Raw genomic sequence first — 20,634 nt, forward strand, 5'->3', positions numbered from 1 at the left:
TCTCCTCCTTAAAGCGGTAGTAAAATGCAGCTTAAAAAAACCCCAAAAACCCTTGCAAGGCAATGTCATAATGTGCTAGAATGCATCGCATACTAGCACATTATGCAAGACTTACCTGACTGGTAACCTGTAAAAAAATTTTAAACGTCGCCAATAGAGAATTTTAAGTGCCAGAGTTTGTCGCCATTCCACAAGCGGACGCAATTTTCAAGCATGAGATGTTGGGTATCAATTTACTCTGCGTAACATTATCTTTCACAATATAGAAAAAAATTGGGTTAACTTTACTGTTGTCTTATTTTTTAAGTAAAAAAAGTGCATTTTTAAAAAAAAAAGTGTATTTTTTCAAAAAAAATTGCGCTTGTAGGACCGCTGCGCAAATACGATCTGACATAAATAATTTCAATGACTGCCTAGGGTGTCTAAAAAATATATATAATGTTTGGGAGTTCTAAGCAATTTTCTAGCAAAAAAAAAAAAAATGATTTTAAAATGTAAACAACAAATCTCAAAAAGAGGCTTGGTCCTTAAATGGTTAAGTAAAAAAAAAAACATATACAGCGTACACATGTGCATGTTGGGTATCGACACACACATATAAATGGGAGGAATCATGCTGGGGTCATGATCACATATGGTGATATAAATGAGGTATAATGTAAATGTTCAGTCTTATGTTGTGCTGCATTCTCTGCTATAGTGAGAGGTGAGCAGGGATTCCCTGTATCTGCTCTCACATTGCCTGAGGCTGGTGACATTGCTCCTCTAAGTACAGCACACAGTTCTATGGTAGGGTCTGTCCCACATTCACACAACTCTCATCTATAATGTATTGACAGCTTCGGTCACGTGCATTTGGGCACCAATGAGCAGCCTCGGCCGTCTCCCGTTACCATGGCAATGTTCAAACATTAGCGCTCCCTGGCGGCCGCACGTCCCTCTGGGAAAGTTAGTTCCGTCCTACTAGTTCTGTCTTTATGTTGAAGAGAGGCCGGCCGCGCTCAGGACTACATTACCCAGAAGGCATTGCTCCAACCAGAAAACCGCACCGGGAGTGCAGGATACTTGTCAGGGGTTCCAATCAGAAATAGATCGGCTATCAGCAGGAGACAGTGATCGATACGGTAAAATCTCCATCTTCTTTATATGGGGGCAATGTTTGATGGAAGTGTTATTACCTATACCCTTTGTAGCTGTACATTGTAATGAGGGTGCAGTAGATTTTAAGATGACTTTTATCCTCTGGGGTCACACCTCAAGGGTTTCATCAACGCACAATTTTGGGCCATTTTATTTGGTGCGTTTTCATGCCATGATCACAGGGCAGCCCATTTATTTCAAAAGACGCATCAAACGCACCAAAGACGCTCATGTGGCTTTTAGGTAGTCAAGCTCTTTGCTTTTTTTTTTTTTACCCGTGTGTTTCGTCACACATTTTGATGTGTGGGTGACGTGCGTCTGCATGCCCTTTTTGGGGTGCCATTAACAATGGATGCACAACACACAGTTTTCATGCATCTCATAAATACATGACAAAAGTGCGCTTTGAGCGCGATCATGGAACGCTCAGGGGTCTGAAAGCTGCACGCGTACATACACACACTTTATTAGGTGCACCTGTACCATTGCTTTGTAACACAAATTGCTAATCAGCAACATGGCAGCAACGCAATGTATTTAGACATCTAGACGTGGTGGAGACGACTTGCTGAAGTTCAAACCGAGCATCAGAATGGGGAAGAAAGGAGATTTAAGTGACTTTGAATGTAGTAAGGTTGTTGGTGCCAGACGGGCTGGTCTGAGGATTTCAAAAACTGCTGATCTACTGGGATTCTCACGCACAACCATCTCTAGGATTTACAGAGAATGGTCCAAAAAAGAGAAAATATCCAGTGAGCGGAGATTGTGTGGAGGAAAATGCCTTGTTGGTGTCAGAGGTTAATTGGCAGACTGGTTTGAGATGATAGAAAGGCAACAGTAACTCAGGTGGGGTAGACCTCCTGGGTTTGGGCAGGACCCAGACACATCTGAACTCCCTCCTAGTTCAACCAAGGTGAGCAAGCCCACCAGGAAACTGTCATTGTGCTTGGCCAATCATCTGCGGCAGAAGCATTCTACACTATTAAGAATGGGCTTGGGCGTGTTCAGATGGAACCCTCCACCAATCATAGGCAGCCTGTGTATGTGCAGCTGCCGGTTGGGAAATGCTTCACTGCCTATGATTGGCAGTGTGCAGTGACGGCTTCTTGGCAGGTTCGATCTCAACACACCCGAGCCCATCACTATATATATATATATATATATATATATATATATATATATATACATACATATATATTTTTATTTTATTTTATTTATTTCAGGTACTTATATAGCGCCGTCAATTTATGCAGCACTTTACATATACATTGTACATTCACATCAGTCCCTACCCTCAAGGAGCTTACAATCCAAGGTCCCTAACTCACATTCATACATACTAGGGACAATTTAGACAGGATCCAATTAACCTACCAGCATGTCTTTGGAGTGTGGGAGGAAACCGGAGTACCCGGAGGAAACCGACGCAGGCACAGGGAGAACATGCAAACTTCAGGCAGGTAGTGTCATGGTTGGGATTCATATATATATATATATCTATATATATATCTATATATATAGATATATATATAGATATATATATAGATATATATATATATATATATATAATAGATATAAATATATCTATATAAATATATAGATATACACAGATACACTAGAGCTACACGATTCTGGCCAAAATGAGAATCACGATTTTTTTTGCTTAGAATAAAAAGATCACGATTCTCGTGGCGTGAAATCTTGTACATTATACAAAAAAAGTTGGGATAACTTTACTGGTTAGTTTTTGTTTTTTTAATTCATTAACCACTTGTCGCCCGCCATATAGCAATATGACGTTGACAAAGTGGTTGCGATATCCTGACCGGACGTCATATGACTTTGCCAGAGTATCAAGCCACTGCGCACCCCCGGGGGCGCGCATCGCGGCGATCGTTGTTGCGGAGTCTCAGTCTGACACACCACAACTCCGATCTAGGTAGAGTCTCTGATAGAGACTCTTTACCACGTGTTCAGCCGTGTCCAATCATGGCTGATCATGATGTAAACAGGAAGAGCCGTTGATCGGCTTTTCCTCACTCGCGTCTGTCAGAGCGAGTAGAGGAGAGCCGATCGGCTGCTCCTCTGACAGGGGGTCTGTGCTGATTGATTATCAGCACAGCCCCCCCCCCCCCCCCCCCGAGGATGCCCACACTGAACCACCAGGGATGCCACCAGGACCACCAGGGATGCCACCCATGGATGCCAATCAGTGCCTACAATGGATGCCAATCAGTGCCCACAATGGGCATCACTGATTGGCAGGCATTATTGTTTCTTTTACTTTCAATGATAATGGTAAACAGGACAAATAGAGAGGGTGAATCTCCCTAATGGTGGCACAGACAGCAGTATAAATCTGGCAGGGGTTCTAATCCTCTCCACTCTATCCAACACTAAAAGTAAGTTTTGCATTTAGTTAAACATTAGGAAAATGTACTTGAATAAAATTTTCTTTTTTAAACCATAAAATCAGTACCACTTATAGGGCTTGTCCCTAACCCATTCTAGGGGGCATTGGGGCCCTACAGTAATGTCTGTAAGAAAACCTGAAGTACTAAGCAGACAGATTGTTCTCAATATATATAAATCTCAAGGTTCAATTTTCTAATTTTAGCTTGGGTTAACCTCTACACCCATCAGCCATACTTTTATGACCACTGACAGGTTAAGTGAATAACATTGATTATCTCGTTACAATGCCATCTGAATGTTGGTTGGATATATTGGGCAGCAAGTAAACATGTTGTCCACCTACAATGGGCATGTGACCATCAGAACTGGACCACGGAGAGATAAAAGAAGGTGTCCTAGTCTAGTGAATCATGTTTTCTTTTACATCATGCAGATGGCCGGGTGTGTGCGCGTCGCTTACTTGGGGAAGAGATGGCACCAGGATGCCGTATGGGAAGAAGGCAAGCTGGTGGAGGCAGTCTGATTCTTTGGGCAATGTTCTGCTGAAAAACCTTGGTCCTGCCATTCATGTGGATGTTACTTTGACATGTACCACCTACCTAAACATTGTTGCTGACCAAGCACTGGCAGTGGACATGCGTGTGGTCTTTCAGCAGGATAATGCACCCCAACACACTGCAAAATGGTTCAAGAATGGTTTGAGGAACCCAACAGCTGTTGGCTTGGTCTCCAGATTCTCCAGATCACAATCCAATCAAGCTTCTGTAGGATGTGCTGGAAAACAAGTGTGATTCATGGAGGTCCCACCTTGCAACTTACAGGAATGATGGATCTTCTACTGACGTCTTGGTGCCAGATACCACAGCATAACTTCAGGTCACCTAGTAGCGACCATGCCTCGATGGGTCAGCACTGTTTTGATGACAAAAGGGGGACCTACTCAATATTAGATGGGAGTCATAAAGTTATGGCTGATCGGTGTATACAGAACCCTGTACAGATATCCTAGCAATCTTTGAATCACATCACATAACAGATATGACTAAATATTCCTGATTATCTTCCAGCCCAGGAACATCTGATGTAGCGATATCTGTAGTGCAGTTATTTGAAGATTTGGAAAATGATATCACGGCTGGTATCAGATTATAGCAGAGACAGACAGTGTGTGGGCTGATTGTGGGTATACCAGAAGAAGGAGAGATCAGATGTCATATTGGTTGTCTAATACAGTGAAAAACACGAGGATAACAGATTTCAGGAAGGAGGAATTAAATGTGAAGTGAGCTGTGTACATTATATCTGATGCGGTACAGGTAGTGTCAGACCAGTGTGTGCAGAAACCAGTGCAGCAAGTTATGGGGTCATACCATAAAAACAAAAATAATATCACATACAATAGAAAGTGTTTACGCCACAAATACGTAAGAACTAACATAATTAAAGTGACACTAAACACTATCCTTATTCTCCAAAAAGAATCCATCCACATCCACTACATTGTTGCTGTGCTCCCGCAAGGCACAGGTGCCGAATCCAGCCCCACTGCCCGCAGCCTGTCAAAATCTATGACAGGCTGAAATACTCTGTGAGTTTGCTTTCACACCGGAGTGTGAGCATTTTTCCGGTGTTTTTTTGCGTGTGTTTTTATGCACGTCTTCAGCATGTGTTTATGCGCGATTTGCGTGGTTTTTTACAACATTTTTGAGCTTTGCCATTTTTCTATTAGCCTATAGAAAAAACTATCATCTGTTGCATCATTTGTTGCTTGCTTTTTAGCTATCCATCAGCTTTTATTTCTTTTATCATTATTATTATTCATTCATTATTATTATTTTTTTGTTAGAGTTAAGGTTAGGTTAGGGTTAGGGATTAGGGTTTTTTTGTTAAGTTTACGGTGTTACTACTACTACTAATACTACTACTAATAATAATAGTAATAATAAATTAATAAATAAATGTAAAATAAATACACAAATAAATTAAAATGGTAAATACAATAAATGAAAAGTATGTAATAATATATAAATCGTTAACCCCGAACCCTTAAAAAAATGTAAAAAAAAATAAAAAGAATAACTAAACACCTAACCCTAGCACAAAAGAAATACCATTATTATTAATATTATTAATAATATATATGTTTTTTTTGTTCAGGTTTGGGTGTTTAATATTATTTTAATAATGATGATAATTTATTTAATATATTTTTTAAGGTTAGGGGTTAATATTTATTTATGTATTATTACATATTAATTTATTTATGATGATTTATAGTTATTTGTGTATTCATTTTATATTTATTTATTCATATATTATTACAATTTTTTTCTACATTTTTTCTTTTGAGCAGAAAATCGCACAAAAACGTGCAACAAAATGCTCGAATGTGCACAAAAACGTGCAAATGGCATGTTTCCATTGATTTCTATGGGAATAAAATGCGACAAAAACATGCACATATGCTCAATTTAAGCTACAAAAAAGCTCCAGAACTTTTTTGAGCTTCAGGCAACTTGGAGTGGAGATGTGAACCAACTCTATGGAGAATATTTTTTTTTTCCTCCACCAGCGTTTTTGAGCTTCGAGCTTAAAGCTACAAAACATTGAGGTGTGAATGGGGCCTATGTGGACATGGCTGGATGCTGGTACTGGCGTTAAGGGCCCTTTGTTCAGGGACGTACTCCTGGATGAGTTCTGGACTAATGTCCCTGAATGCATACAGCCCTAAACCCAGTTGCCAGTTACCTTTTCTGTGTACCCCTCTGCCCAGCCCTGGTTGGAGGCCATTGTTATTGTAAACTTTCTCAAAGTCAGAATATGCATAGGCTTATACACATCCACCACTGTTCACATGACAGTGCTCCAGCTTGGTAATGGGTCCCACAGGAACTGTATTGTGGGATGGAAGGTAGGGGTCTACTTTCCATTTACTCAAGAAGTTGGGATATTTCAGGAACTCCAATGGTCCTATGAGGATACTTGCAGGAACAATAAGGCAGGCCTGGACAAATCTCACTCAGAACTAGGAACCATCTAAAAACCTAGGGGCCAGCACTACTTGACCTGCTTATGACTATATAGGTAGCTGAAGGATATACAGTTAATCACTTGCTGACTGCCGAACGTACAAAAACGTCCTGGCTGCAAGTGGGTATAACAAGCTCATTGCTGAAACTGCAGCCATGATCTTGTATTGCCTTTTTACAGCCAGCAAACAGCTGTTCAGTAAAATTGATCTGGAAGGCTCTACACCCACCCGATCATTTCTACTTTAGCGAGAAAGGCCTCTTCACCCCCATCCCCATTGCTGCCTGCAGTGGTTCCCAGGCTTTCTCGTTCCTCCGGGGAGCCCCAGACCATGGTAAAAGCTAAATACAAGGGAGTTTGAATAACATTCATTACCCAGTCTCCTCTGTGACTAATAAAGCTGGAAGCAATGATGATTTTGTCACTTCCAATATCAGAGCTGTCAATCCCTGGCTGCTACAGCCCTTTGGAGGGCAGGAGAGACATTGGGGGTTTAATAGATATAGAAAACAATTTTAAAAGATGGATCTCAAACTACTATTAATATTTTTGGGGGCAAAAAGAGAAACCAATTCGTCTAGTGTAGACGGGGTACCTTCACAACTAATGGACACCCAATGTCTCCATAAAGAGTACCCGTCACTTGGTGATCATCTAATAGGAAAAAAAAGGGGAAGGGGATCATTTGGGCATGGGGTTTTCCCCACATGCTAATATCGTTTTTTCTAGTGCGGAGGCTGGTGCTGAATTGCCAGGGCTATCGTTAGGTACAGCCGACACAGTGGATGAATGCTGCAGCTAATATGACTGTATTGACAGCCGGTGTTGCATGAGACAGACTTGGCTCAGTCTGCCTTGTGCAACACCGGCTGTCAAAACAGTCACATTAGCCTCTACGCCCCTGATTTACTTAACAATAGCCCTGCTATTTCAGCACCCTCTTCCCCACCATCAAAAGCTCTCAATGACCCGGTCGCCAGAGAGTTTTTTTTACTGTCGCCATGGTGACAGGGAATTGTTCAGCCCCACAGGATTTTTTTTTGGTTTATTACATTTTTCTTTACTATGGGTTTACAATATTGAGACTGCTCCAGTTTGCATACATTCCCCTGTACCTTGTCTACTGAGACAATCACTCATCCTTTATGTGACTTCAGCACTTGATATTTAGCAGCGCTGACATTTCACAAGGCCAAGAAAACAATTAAATCTTCAAGGGTTCATAGCAGCCATTTACCTGAACTTTGTGATGTGGTCATCATCACTGAATAGTGTCGCTTTGTGCAAATAAGTCCATAAAATTAGTAGCATGTAGTGGCATTTCAGGTCACCTGAGCCTGAGCTCACCATCCCTTGCTGCAGGTCTTGTATCATTATTCAGCCCGATCGTTCTGCATCTCATTACCTGCTATGCGGCACAGCCTGCTATCAGACACTTAGAAAGTACATTATTAAGTGCATCAAAATCGCAAACTGAATCGAAGAGCATGACTATCGTCATAGGTTAAAGCTGTTATATTTATTACAGGCAAGAAAAAGCTTGTTTAATTAAACCACTGAGAACACTGGCTTGCTGTTTTTATTTCTTTTTTTTTCTACCAGGAGATATAATAAAGTGTTAGTACTGCTGATTGTACACTCTGTAGCAGGCGAGAAGATCTGCAGCCAAATAACACACCACTGAAAGATATATATTAGAAGTATTTTTCCCCCTACAATATTTATAACTCTGTTCAGCCAGTCATGTAATTTACTACAAGATTTTTTTCAGCTGCCAGCTAGAGCAGTGGTCATCAACCCTGTGCTCAGGGCCCACTAAAGGCCCGTACACACGATCAGACTTTTTGACAACAAACATGCAAATTAGCTGTTTTGGAGCAACATCCGACCGCGTGTACGCTCCATCGGACAAACTTTTTCTGTTTCCATCGGACTTTTGTTGGCTGTGCGAACGGACAAACTTTCCGGCAACAAAAGTCCGATGGAGCAAAGTCCGATCGTGTGTACACAAAAGCATCGGACTTTTGTACAAACTACAGTACGCGGCCGTGAGAATGTTTCCAGCGCAAACCCATCGCGCTGGTTCTCGGGGACAGGGTACTGTACATCTTGCGCTGACTGCAATAGGAAAAACACATTTTCCTACTGCGGCTAGCGCAAGAGGGAATTCCTCTCTGGGGATATACCAGGCCCTTAGGTCTGGTATGGATTTTAAGGGGAACCCCCTACACAGAAAAAACGGCGTGGGGGTCCCCCCCAAACTCCATACCAGACCCTTATCCGAGCACGCAGCCTGGCCGGTCAGGAAAGGGGGTGGGGACGAGTGAGGGCCCCCCCCCTCCTGAGCCGTACCAGGCCGCATGCCCTTAGCATGGGGGGTTGGTGCTTTGGGGGAGGGGGGCGCACTGCACCCCCTCCCCCAAAGCACCTTGTCCCCATGTTGATGAGGACAAGGGCCTCTTCCCGACAACCCTGCCCGTTGGTTGTCGGGGTCTGCGGGCGGGGGGCTTATTGGAATCCGGGAGCCCCCTTTAATAAGGGGGCCCCCAGATCCTGGCCCCCCACCCTATGTGAATGAGTATGGGGTACAGGGTACCCCTTCCCATTCACCTAGGGAAAAAAGTGTCAATAAATAAAACGCACTACACAGGTTTTAAAATTAATTTATTAGGCAGCTCCGGGGTCTGGTACGGCTCAGGAGGGGGGGGGGCGCTCGCTCGTCCCCACCCCCCTCTCCTGACCGGCCGGGCTGCGTGCTCGGATAGGCGTCTGGTATGGATTTGGGGGGGACCAAATCCATATTGGGGGGGACCAAACCCCTACGCCGAAAATTTTTTCGGCGTAGGTGGTTCCCCTTAAAATCCATACCAGACCTAAGGGCCTGGTATGCCCCTGGAGGGGAACCCATGCCGTTTTTTTATTTAAAATTTGGCGTGGAGTTCCCCCTCAAGATTCATGCCAAACACAGTGCCTGGCATTCCAAGTCAGACCCCCGCAGCAGTGTGAACCCGGCTCATAAGGTGTCAATCTCGCCAATAAAACTGGCGAGATTGACACAATTTCAGACAACAATACAGAAGTTGACCAAAGGGTGGTGGTAAAGAGCTGAAAAACCACGTGATTTGGTGAAAGTTGGCTGGAAAAGTCCTGTCGTCTGTATGCAAGACAAACTTCTAGCCAACGCCCTTTGTACAAAAATCCAAGGAAAAGTTTGTACAAAGTCCTATCGTGTGTATGGGGCTTAACGGGCCAGGTTTTATGTATTATCTTGGGGAGATGTAGACTAGAATACTGCAATCACTGAGCAGCAAATGATATCACCTGTGATGTATTTCAGTTATCTTGCAAATCTGGCCTGTTAGTGGGCCCAGAGGACAGGGTTGATGACCACTGAGCTAGGGTAAGTGGCATATCCTTAATTTGCACTGATTGAGGCTAAAGGCTCCCCACCGGCAGAACCAAATAGTGCTGCGGGAGGAAATCCCCCATCAACACTGACTGTGTTGATGAGGGAATCGAGCAATTTTGTGCATAATCTATGGGAACTTTGATGGGGACCCTGATGTAAAGATGGACTCTGTGGATGCTGATTTAAGGGGGGACTCTGATGGGGACCCTGATGTAATCAGGGGCGCTGATGGGGACCCTGATGCCCTGATGTAAGGGGGACTCTGATGGGGACCCTGATGTGAAAGGGGACTCTGATGGGGGCCCTTATGTAAAGGGGGACTCTGATGGGGACCCCCGATGCCCTGATGTAAGGGGGACTCTGCTGGGGACCCTGATGTAAAGGAGGACTCTGTGGACCTTGATTTATGGGGGGGAATCTGATGTAAGGGGGAATCTGATAGGGACCCTGATGTAAGGGGGAACTCTGATGAGGATGTGAATATTTGTTTACTTTCACACGGAGGAGTTTTTGAAGTGCTTTTGCATTAAAAAGTGCCAAAAAAAGGTCAAGAAAAAAATGCTTCCCTTTAAATTCTATGTATGTGTTCACACTGGGGCGTTGTGCTTCCATTGCGGTGTAAAAAATCCTGCTTACTGCATTTTTGGAGCATGTTCGGTCAGTTAAAAAAGCCTCACCAAAAACGGAATCAATTGTAAATGCGGCAAAAATGCCTCTAAAATGCCTCAAAAACACACCGTGATGCGTTTTTGATGCAGTTTTGAGTCACATGTCGTTTAAAAAAACGCCCCACAAAGGCGCAGCAAAAACGCTCTATTAACGTATAGGCGTTTTACAGTCAGTTTTGATTCGAACCAATGTGAAAGTAGCCTCAGATGAAGTTCAATGGTTTGTGTAAATATTACATAACTGGATTAAACTGCAGTCTTTTATATCGGCTTGCATTTCTACTTTAGGGCTTGTACACACAAGGGGTGAGGAGGGTGGAAAGCCGGTGGTTGAGCTGCCCACTTAAATAAGGTCATGCAGTCACTCAGGATAATACACGCTGCCGCAAAAAAATGTAATGGCCGCTTTCCCCAAGTGGTGCCTCTGCCTAAGGTCACCCATTCATGTAAATGGGGCCATGCTGCAATGCTTCCAGTGAGGGCTTTGAGGGTTAAAGCAGGCATTTTTTTTCTCTTTATATTGCTTGGAGCCCTTTGTTATCTACTTCATTCCTTTACAGGAAGCTGCAGAGGAAGATGACTAATTATGGGAGATGTATTAACTTGATAGCCCATCTTCTTAACAAGTATAATCCAGAAAATCAGAGTCTTGAGCATTTCTTGGAAGACTCTGCAGAAGACTTGCAGGTAAGACCGTCCATGTCATTTCCCTGTCTGATGACTTCAAATCTGCTGCTGAAAAGTGTCTTGTGGGTCTGGACTAGGAGTAAAAATATGAGTGATGTGGACAGTACACTAATCCCTACCTGTGTACATGAACAAATATTCTGAGTTTGGTGATAGAGTTCCCATCTGTTCACCTGCCATACGCTCACTCAGCTTTTTTCTGAATCTCCTGCAGGTCTATTCTTTAGGCCATGGCACAGAGAAATAATCCTATGTGATGATATTATACACTTTAAATATTGATGCCACTACAAATTTAGTACCAGCATGAAATAGTGAGGGTGTACTGACTACATACTATTTTATTGCCATGAGTGTGTAGCCAAGTCCTGGGCCTCTCCAGGCCTAATAATGACCTCCAGAGTCAGGGACAGCTGACATCCTTCTGTGTAGAGTGGGTTACGAGGCATGGTGGGTGTAGTGCAAGGTAGATTAATGGGCGCCAGACACTTCTCGAATGCAAAGAGATTTATTGTCTCTTAAACAGAACTGTGGGGGAGAGGGTTAGGGCCAGGACACCCTTTAGTAGTTGCAATGTTAATTTAGCAGACTCCGAGACTTCTATATTTAGACAGCCACGCAGGGAAAGGCATCCAGCAAGACACCACATCGTGGTAGGACCGCTGTCTCCTATGGCAACAATCTTGAAACCGTTTCTAACAAGGTTGTAATGAACGTATTCACTTCTTCTATGATCTCCTATTGTAGATCTTCACTCAACTGAGCTTCCAGTTTTCACTAGACTTGCTGATCCACTGGATCCCCTGAGCTCTTCCAATCTTCTCACTCAGTATCTTCCTCAAGCGTCACCCCCGTGTCCCTGCTGGGTCCCTAGCTTGGCACTCACAGATGCTCCTCAAGCGTCACCCCACTGGCCTGCTTGGTCCCTGGCTTGACAGAGGTTATTGCTCTGCAAGGGTCACCTCCTCTGGCTGGGTCCCTGGCTTGACATCTGCTGAAGTTTCCCAATTCTTCACCGTGAGAACACTGCTCTGGTACTTGCTTCAGCTACTCACTGTGGTCCCTGGTAATAAGGTGGATGGTCCATTAGTGGCAACAGCTTCCCCTCTACCTCTGTACCACAACAGGTTCTCCAGCTGGCAGAACCGGCACTTCTGGTTGGGCTGCAAGCCGCAATCTCAACCCTGCACTGCTCTCTCTTGCTTCTGGATAGGCCCTCAGACAGCCTAGCAGCCAGATGTCCCTGGGATAGGCCTCAGGCTCTGGCCTAGCAGCCGGGGGCAGCACAGCACACATCCACCCAGACAGACATCCAGGTGGCACAGAACCCCAATCACCTGACCTCACCCAAATAAATAGGCTCTCCTAGCAGGCCAAGAGACCCAAGAAGATCCCTGCCTATTGGCTGAGACACCCCATTCATTCCTAATCTGTCCTTGTCTTATCTAATGCCACCAGATACCCGGCCATCTAATGACAGAAGTGAGAAGTGCAACATTTCCAGAATTAGGGTGAAATCAATTGGCCAAGGCAACTATAACTTGGCAAATAAATTTACTAGCAACCCTGCCTAAACATCAGGGTGCTACATCTGTGATTAAAGCTGGCCATACATGGAGTTCCTGATGAACTGGCGGATATTCACTGAGGTTGGGTTCACATATGGACTCATTGAATGTGGGTTTCCCCTCATCCAATTTGTTTGACATGCGAGTATGCTCGGCTCGCAATGGAGTAGGTTCACACAGGTTCAGAGCGGCTGCGGTCCACATTCCAAAAGGGTCCTATGTGTTTTTGGGTCCGATTCAGTTGCAAATTCAGCCATAAATTCTAACCTAATTTGCACCTGAACTGGTGAACAGAGACGCAATGTGACACTCATGCTGGGAACCATGACCGCACATATGTGAACCTGGCCTTACTGGGTGACCACCTTTCGGCCACCTCCTGTCTGAATACCTGTCAAATTGGGAGCAGTGACTATGTCCGTGCATCCGCTGCATCTCAATTGACATGAATGAGACTGCCTGTACGGAGATGCAGGAAAACACAGCCTTTGCACAGGTGTATGTTATAACACACCCATGTGAATGAGGCCCAATAGATTCCTTCATCCATGCTAAACAGCATGGATGGAGAATCTCCCCTACCTGCTATTGTATTCTGATGTCCCGGCACCCACAGCTCTCTGACTACCTAAACTGCAACTACATCTGATAGGATGCAATCACTGTCTGGCCAACTTTTTTTCACCCGGCTTCTTGAATTCTTTGTTTGAAATTTGTTTAGTCGAATGTTGCGGACAGGACCACCCACGGTTCAAATTTTAGCTGATTCAGCGGTTTTAGGGTTAGCGGGAAAAAGATTATATCAGTTGGGAGATATAAGGGTTGATTTGCTAAAGGCATTAAGACTGTGGACAGAGCAGTTGCTCCAGAGCTTAGTAAATGAGCAGAAGCTCTGCTGACTTCCATCATCCAATCATGTGCAAGCAGAAATGCTGTTTTTTTATTTTTCTGGCATGTGATTGGCTACTCTTTGCAAAGTGAAGCCTTACCTCATTTACTAAGCCCTGGGGCAACAGCACTTGCAGAGGACAACTGCGCTTTGCAAAGTGCACAGTCTATTTGCCTTTAATAAATCAACCCCATAAGGTCCATGCTGTAGTTGCCAGTGGTAGGAAAGGTCCCCCGTCGGCAGAACACAATACTGCTGCGGGAGGAAATCCCCCATCAACACTGACTGTGTTGATGAGAGAATCGAGCAATTTTCTTTTCCTCTACCCGTGGTGGAAGGAAAGAAAATTGCATAATCTATTGACTGCTCAAGGTCCCTGTCTCGAATGTACCAATATTAAGGCCAATTTAGACCAGAGCAAATGAACCAAATTATCAGCATGTCGTTGGAGTGTAGGAGGAAACCCATTTGAGCACAGAAAGAACATGCAAACTCCATGCAGATAGTGTCCTATGACACTATAGAAATGGAAGAAAGTAAAGGAGTAATGGCAAATGCGGGCTGAAAATCGTCCGGTTTTAGGCGGTTCAACAGAAACCGGCCGAGTTTCTGCCCGTGTGTACAGCAGCCTGTCCGGCTCCTGTCGAAGGGGCATGGCCAAAAAACATCTGCTGATCAGCGCCGTCAGCCAATGGCTGAAAGCTCTGACTGGTGTGTTCTGTTGGGGGGGAAGGGGGCAGTCCCGGGGGTGGGCCCTTTTAGAACACAATAGCTCAGAGGGGAGATCACTATACTAACATCGGATAGTTAGTACAAGGAGCTCCTCATTTATTTATTTTCGTTCAGCCCGCTGTGTTGAATAAAAAAAAAAACTGATAGTGTGTATCTAGCATAAGGCAGGGAGAGAAAGTGAAAGAGGGAGGAGTTTCCAAACAAAAGTAGGAGACGGAGAAAACAAAAAGTAAAGAAATAAAGAGAGCGAGAGACCGGGGTAAGAAAGACATTATAGGAATAGGGTTAAAGCCCAACTCCAGCAATTAAAAAATTTAAAAAAAAAAAAAAAATCCAAAATCCTAAACTTTCTTGTTATGTCTAGAGGAATAAGGAATACTTGCCTTATTCTCCGCTTCAGCATGATCCCTACAGAACTGTGTCCGGTCCCCTGCAGAGGCCAGAGCTTGGGGCAGAGGAGAAGAGCGCTGGAGACGGGTAAGTTATACAGCCGGCACTGCCCCCCCCCCACAAGACATAATGAGCATTTAAGCCTTGTAGTGTGTGTGGGGGGGGGACTTTTGATATTCCTGGAGTTGGGCTTTATGGATAGAAGTCAGGGATAGGGAAGATAGCTCAAAGGAGCTGGCCATATACTAGTAGATTTTTTGAACAAACATTCGTTCTAACGTTCGTACAAATGTTTGTCTGAAAATTGTCAAAACATTTGAATGTCATGTACTTCAAAATGTTGTTTGATTGTTATTTTCAATTTTAGAATGAATAAACTTTCCTGAACAAAAACTACCTTCATTGTTAGAAATGTGTTCATTTGAAAAAAAAATGTTACATCCTGTTACTTCAAAGCTTCACGCCATCACTTGAAAACAAAACAGTTTTACCTCACTAATGCTTCGAAAATAGTCCTGAAACAAAAGTTTTCCAATGAAATTCTTCTAGTGTATGGCCAGCTTAACGTGATGCTAAAGTCTAAATTAAGAAAAAAACCCAACCAAGACAGAGACTTTTGGAGGGGGACTGGAGGCCAGCCTCTTACCTACTGACTATGGGCCCTTCTATTTAAGGGAGCTACAAACAATTAGGAAGATGTCCTGTAATATAATGGAAAAAGGACATAATTACATGTAACTGTCAAGGAAGCCATGATGGTCTCTGCCAACCTGAAACTCAGTGAGAAGATGTATGTGAAAAGAAAGCTAGTTAATGAGAGTTGGACAGCCCTGGGTCTTCTTGCATACTGTTGCCGTGTACACACGACCGGACTTTTCGACTGAACTGGTCCGACGGAACGAATCCGTCGGACAATTCGATCGTGTGTGGGCTTCATCAGACCTTTTCTGTCGAAAAATCTGTCGGACTTTAGAAATAGAACATGTTTCAAATCTTTCCGACGGACTCGAGTCCGATCGAAAAATCCGTTCACCTGTATGCTAGTCCGACAGACAAAAAGGACGCAAAGGCAGCTATTGGCTACTGGCTATGAACTTCCTTATACTAGTCCGGTCGTACGTCATCACGTTCAAAATGATCGGACTTGGTGTGATCGTGTGTAGGCAAGTCCATTTAGTTGGAACTCTGTCGAAAAGTCCTTCGGAGTTCAGTCCGACGAAAAGTCCGGTCGTGTGTACACGGCATAACAGTCTGGGATCCCTCATTAATTTAAAGCTTTGTCTAGGTGTGAATTCCCATTGTTAATTGAGTCTCCTATTGTTTCTGTTTGTTGGCTAACTCTTGGAGGTTCCTATATGATGGGATTAGCCTTGTGTCAACTTTACCTCGTTATCTAACCATTATGTGATGTTTTGGGTAATATTTGGTTTTATTGTTCATGCGGTGACTGTCCCTACTTTTGAAGTGTATTTCTGTTTAACCCCTTCCCGCCGACCGTACGCAGATATGCGTACTCGGCTTTCCAGGGTTATACCGGGATGATGCCCGCAGCTGCAGGCATCATCCCGGTACCGTTATTTACAGCGGGCGATCGGCTACCCCTGTATAACAACCGATGCGGCTAAAAGCCGCTCGGTTGTTATACCGGAGGAGTGGGAGGGGACATCCCCCCCCTCCCGCCGCCTCCCGCCGCTTTTACCGGGCCTCCCGTGCGATCGGGAGGCCCAGTGCCCATTCGGCTTCGTTCCAGCCTTCTCGTTGTAAACGCGGAAGCGACGTCATGACGTCACTTCCCGTTTACTCGGCTGCCAATGGCGCCGAATTTAAAAAAGTACACAATATTCAGAATCGCCGTTTTCGGCGATCTGAATACTTTGAAGTGTAAAGGAGGGATCGGGGGTCTTTTAGACCCCCGATCCCTCCATAAAGAGTACCTGTCACCACCTATTACTGTCACAAGGGATGTTTACATTGCTTGTGACAGCAATAAAAGTAAAAAAAAAAAAAAAAATTTTTGAACACAATTTATAAAGTACAAAAATAAATAAAATAAATTAAAAAAAAAAAAAAAAATTTTTTTAAAGTGCCCCTGTCCCCGCGAGCTCGCGCAGCGAAGAAAACGCACACGGAAGTCGTGCCCGCATATGTAAACGGTGTTCAAACCACAAATGTGAGGTATCGCCGCGATCGTCAGAGCGAGAGCAATAATTCTAGCCCTAGACCTCCTCTGTAGCTCAAACCTGGTAACCGTAAAACATTTTTAAAGCGTCGCCTATGGAAATTCATAGGTACCGTAGTTCGTCGCCATTCCACGAGTGCGTGCAATTATAAAGGGTGACATGTTTGGTATCTATTTACTCGGCGTAACATCATCTTTCACATTATTCAAAAAAATTGGGGTAACTTTACTGTTGGATTTGGATTTGGATTTTTTAAAATTCATGAAAGTGTCACTTTTCCAAAAATTTGCGTTTAAAACACCGCTGCACAAATACCGTATGATAAAAAATATTGCAACAATCGCCATTTTATTCTCTAGATTCTCTGCTAAAAAAATATATATAATGTTTGGGGGTTCTAAGTCATTTTCTAGCAAAAAATACGGATTTTAACTTGTAAACACCAAATTTCAAAAATAGGCTTAGTCATGAAAGGGATATTATTAAACAGTAATTCCTTTGGATTTTACCTCAACATTTTGTCTGTGTAAGATGCTTGGGGTAAAAGGGCTGGTATTAGCTCTCGGTTTGCTTGAAGGGTTTGGAGGGCAGGAGGCACTGTTTGGCGGAAGCACCCAAGAGTGGTGCCAAGGGTCCGTCACACACAGAAAGCATCATCTTCTGGCACCCTGGTATTCGGGGTGTTCACAGCACCTCTCTTGGCTGCTGCTTGTTTCTGGAACTTTATAGTTCTCAATATAATCTTTCCATTAAGGGGTACTGCAGTGGGGGTCTGTTCTTTTTTGCCCACTCCGGGAGGGAATCCATGCTGTGACTCTTTAGAGCAATTGGATCCAGATGCTATCCCTCAGGCCCTCAAATATGTGGTCTTGTTTTTTTATGTCACCAATTTTATACACACATAATTTTATGCACACATAAACCAACTGTGGTTGTCTCCAGATGAAGTGGGCGTCCCACAAAATGCATAAACTACAGCTTCTGCAAATCATTAATGCTCCACTAACTATGTTGGCATTTCAAATGCATATTGGTGAATTTGCCTTGTTTTTATGGCAGTTATTGTTCAATGTGTATGCTGTCCATGTAAACTGAAATATATTTGTATTATTTTATCTAGCACCCAGGGTTGCCGCCTTATCCCTTTAAACCCAAACGCATATGAATTACACAAGTTCAGTGGCTAATTTAATGCAGATAAGGCACCAAGTGAGTTTAATTAGCACCTTAATCAGCCACAGAACCTGTGTAATTTATATGTGTATATGAGGTGGCAACCCTACTAGCACCACTCTTAAAAAATCCCATGGGTAAATTACTTTCTCCATCTTCTGGCAGTCCCCCTCTGGTGCTGTCACCTTCTCTCTGCTCCTGATGCCTCCTTAGCAAGCTCAGTGCTTTGGAGATACGAATGCGTACACATTCCCAAGCTAGGCTGTGTGCATCCATAGACACACACAGTGCTGGTAAGCCACGCCCCTTCTCCCTCTTCACAGGAACTTGACTGACAGCAGCAGGAGCCTATAGCTCAACTGTCCTCAGTTTCTCCTGTGATAGCGGAAAGAAAGCAGAGTGGTGCTGGAGCCGGCGCTGCCAGGCAAGTGTTTAGGGACAAGGGGGTGGGGTTTTTTACCTTAACTCAAAGTATGCATTACGGTAAAAATCTTTTAGACTTTAGAACCATTTTATGGTAGAAAGGAAAAAGCATGAGAGATAGAAAAGGGAGAGAATGATATAGAGAAGGATGAGAAGGAGAGCAGGAGCTCATCTCCCCCATCCAGTAGTTCTTGACTGCCTGCCAGCTTTAGAATGACATTTGTAATGACTCATTTAATTGTGCACTTGAAGCCTGAGCTCTAGTCTCACTTACAGAGAATTTGGGAGTTGAAGATCAGATATTATAATGTCAAATAGATATAATTTGGGACCATAAATCTGTCACCAGAAAATCCTGAGATATAATTGAAATCCTGACGAACATCTGAATCACCCTGCGTCTGAGGAACTCGGAGTATTTCTTTGTGTAATGACAGATGTTTAATCCACTTCATCAGCACTTTGTCAGGTACTGGGCCCGTGCTGATGTATGTCAGCTAATTACACTGTGCTGTCATTTCTTTCTAACGTGAGGCTGGAAGTGAAACGCGGACACTGGGAGCGTCCCGTCCGAGCAGCCAGAAGATAATGTGTGCTGGTATGTATATACACATTAGGGGCCTCATTTACTAAAGCCAAAGGGTGCTTCTCGGAACATTGATGACCACTGATGTGCAAAATGCTTTTCAACACAAACTAAAGACAAAAAAAAAAACCTTTTTGCGATGGAACTATGTGCAGCCTGGCAAAGGACTGCGTGTGGAAATTTACTGAGCTCCGCCACCCATTATCAAGCTTGGATATTCATGACTTAGACCCCTTTCACACTGGGGCGGAGGGTCTGTTAGCAGTAAAGCGCCGCTAGTTTTAGGGGCGCTTTACCGTCATTTTAGTGGCGCTTTTTGGCGCGGCGCTTTTAAACCCCGCTAGCGGCCGAAGAAGGGGTTAAAAGCGCCCATGTTGTGGCTTTTCAGGTGCTTTGGACTTATTCGTTTTCATTGGGCAGGGGTGGTGGAGGAGCGCTGTATATAGGGTTCCTACACCCCCCAAAGATGCGGTTTGCAGGACTTTTTTCCCGTCACGCAAGCGCACCGCCCCAGCGCAAAAGCACTCGGACTTTCACACTGGGGGGGCACGAGAGGCGCTTTTCAGGTGCTTTACAGGCGCTATTTTTAGCGCTAAAACGTCTGTAAAGTGCCTCAGTGTGAAAGGGGTCTTAAAGTGTATGGAAACCCAATCAACTTCTTTTGTTTGCTCTGTTAAGTGTTTTATTAAATCGAAGATGACTTCAGTAACTGTAAGAAACTATTTACGTTTTGAACCACATCAGATTCGCATGACATGTGAATCAGACTGGCTTTCTATGGAGCCAGTTCACATATCTGCAAATTTAAAAAGAGTCCTGTGCGTTTTCTGAGCAGTGCAGTTCAGGCCAGGATGGATTTTAAGGTGAACCCCACACAACAATAAAAATAAAATGCATGCCCCCCCCCCCCCCTCCAAATCCATACCAGACCTTTAGGTCTGGTATTAATTTTGAGGGGAACCCCACACTTAAAAGAAAAAAAAAATGGCGTGGGGTTCCCCCTCAAAATCCATACCTGACCCTTAGCCAAGCATGCAGGAAAGGGGGGTGGATGATGAGCGATCCCTCCCTCCTGAACCATACCAGACCACATGCCCTCAACATTGGGGGGTGCTTTGGGGTAAGAGGGGCTCCCCCACCCCCCCAAGCACCTTGTTTTTTTTTTGTTTTTTTTTCCACTCAGCAAGATTGTTTGTCTGAGAATCGTTTTTCAGTTATCAGTACTTCCAACTTCATCCCGTTCCTGCTTCTCATCATCGTGGTAAAGCTGATTGTACTTTTTTTTTTTTTTTTTGTCTTACAAAGCTTGTTTACATTGTATTTAAACGTTTTACCTTTATGCAT

At 43.9% G+C, this 20,634-nt stretch overlaps 1 protein-coding gene across 1 annotated transcript in view; it reads left to right on the forward strand.

Moving 5' to 3' along the window:
• The first annotated feature begins 967 nt into the window (after positions 1–967).
• Positions 968–20,634, forward strand: part of CFAP99 (cilia and flagella associated protein 99) — a 145,887-nt gene continuing 126,220 nt past the window's right edge. The window contains exons 1-2 of the mRNA XM_073610912.1: positions 968–1,124; positions 11,223–11,349. Of these exons, the coding sequence (XP_073467013.1) occupies positions 11,239–11,349 (111 nt within the window). The 5' untranslated portion in view covers positions 968–1,124; positions 11,223–11,238. The remainder of the gene's footprint in view (positions 1,125–11,222; positions 11,350–20,634) is intronic.

The sequence above is a fragment of the Aquarana catesbeiana genome, linkage group LG01 (genome assembly GCF_042186555.1).
Source record: "Aquarana catesbeiana isolate 2022-GZ linkage group LG01, ASM4218655v1, whole genome shotgun sequence".
NCBI lineage: Eukaryota > Metazoa > Chordata > Amphibia > Anura > Ranidae > Aquarana > Aquarana catesbeiana.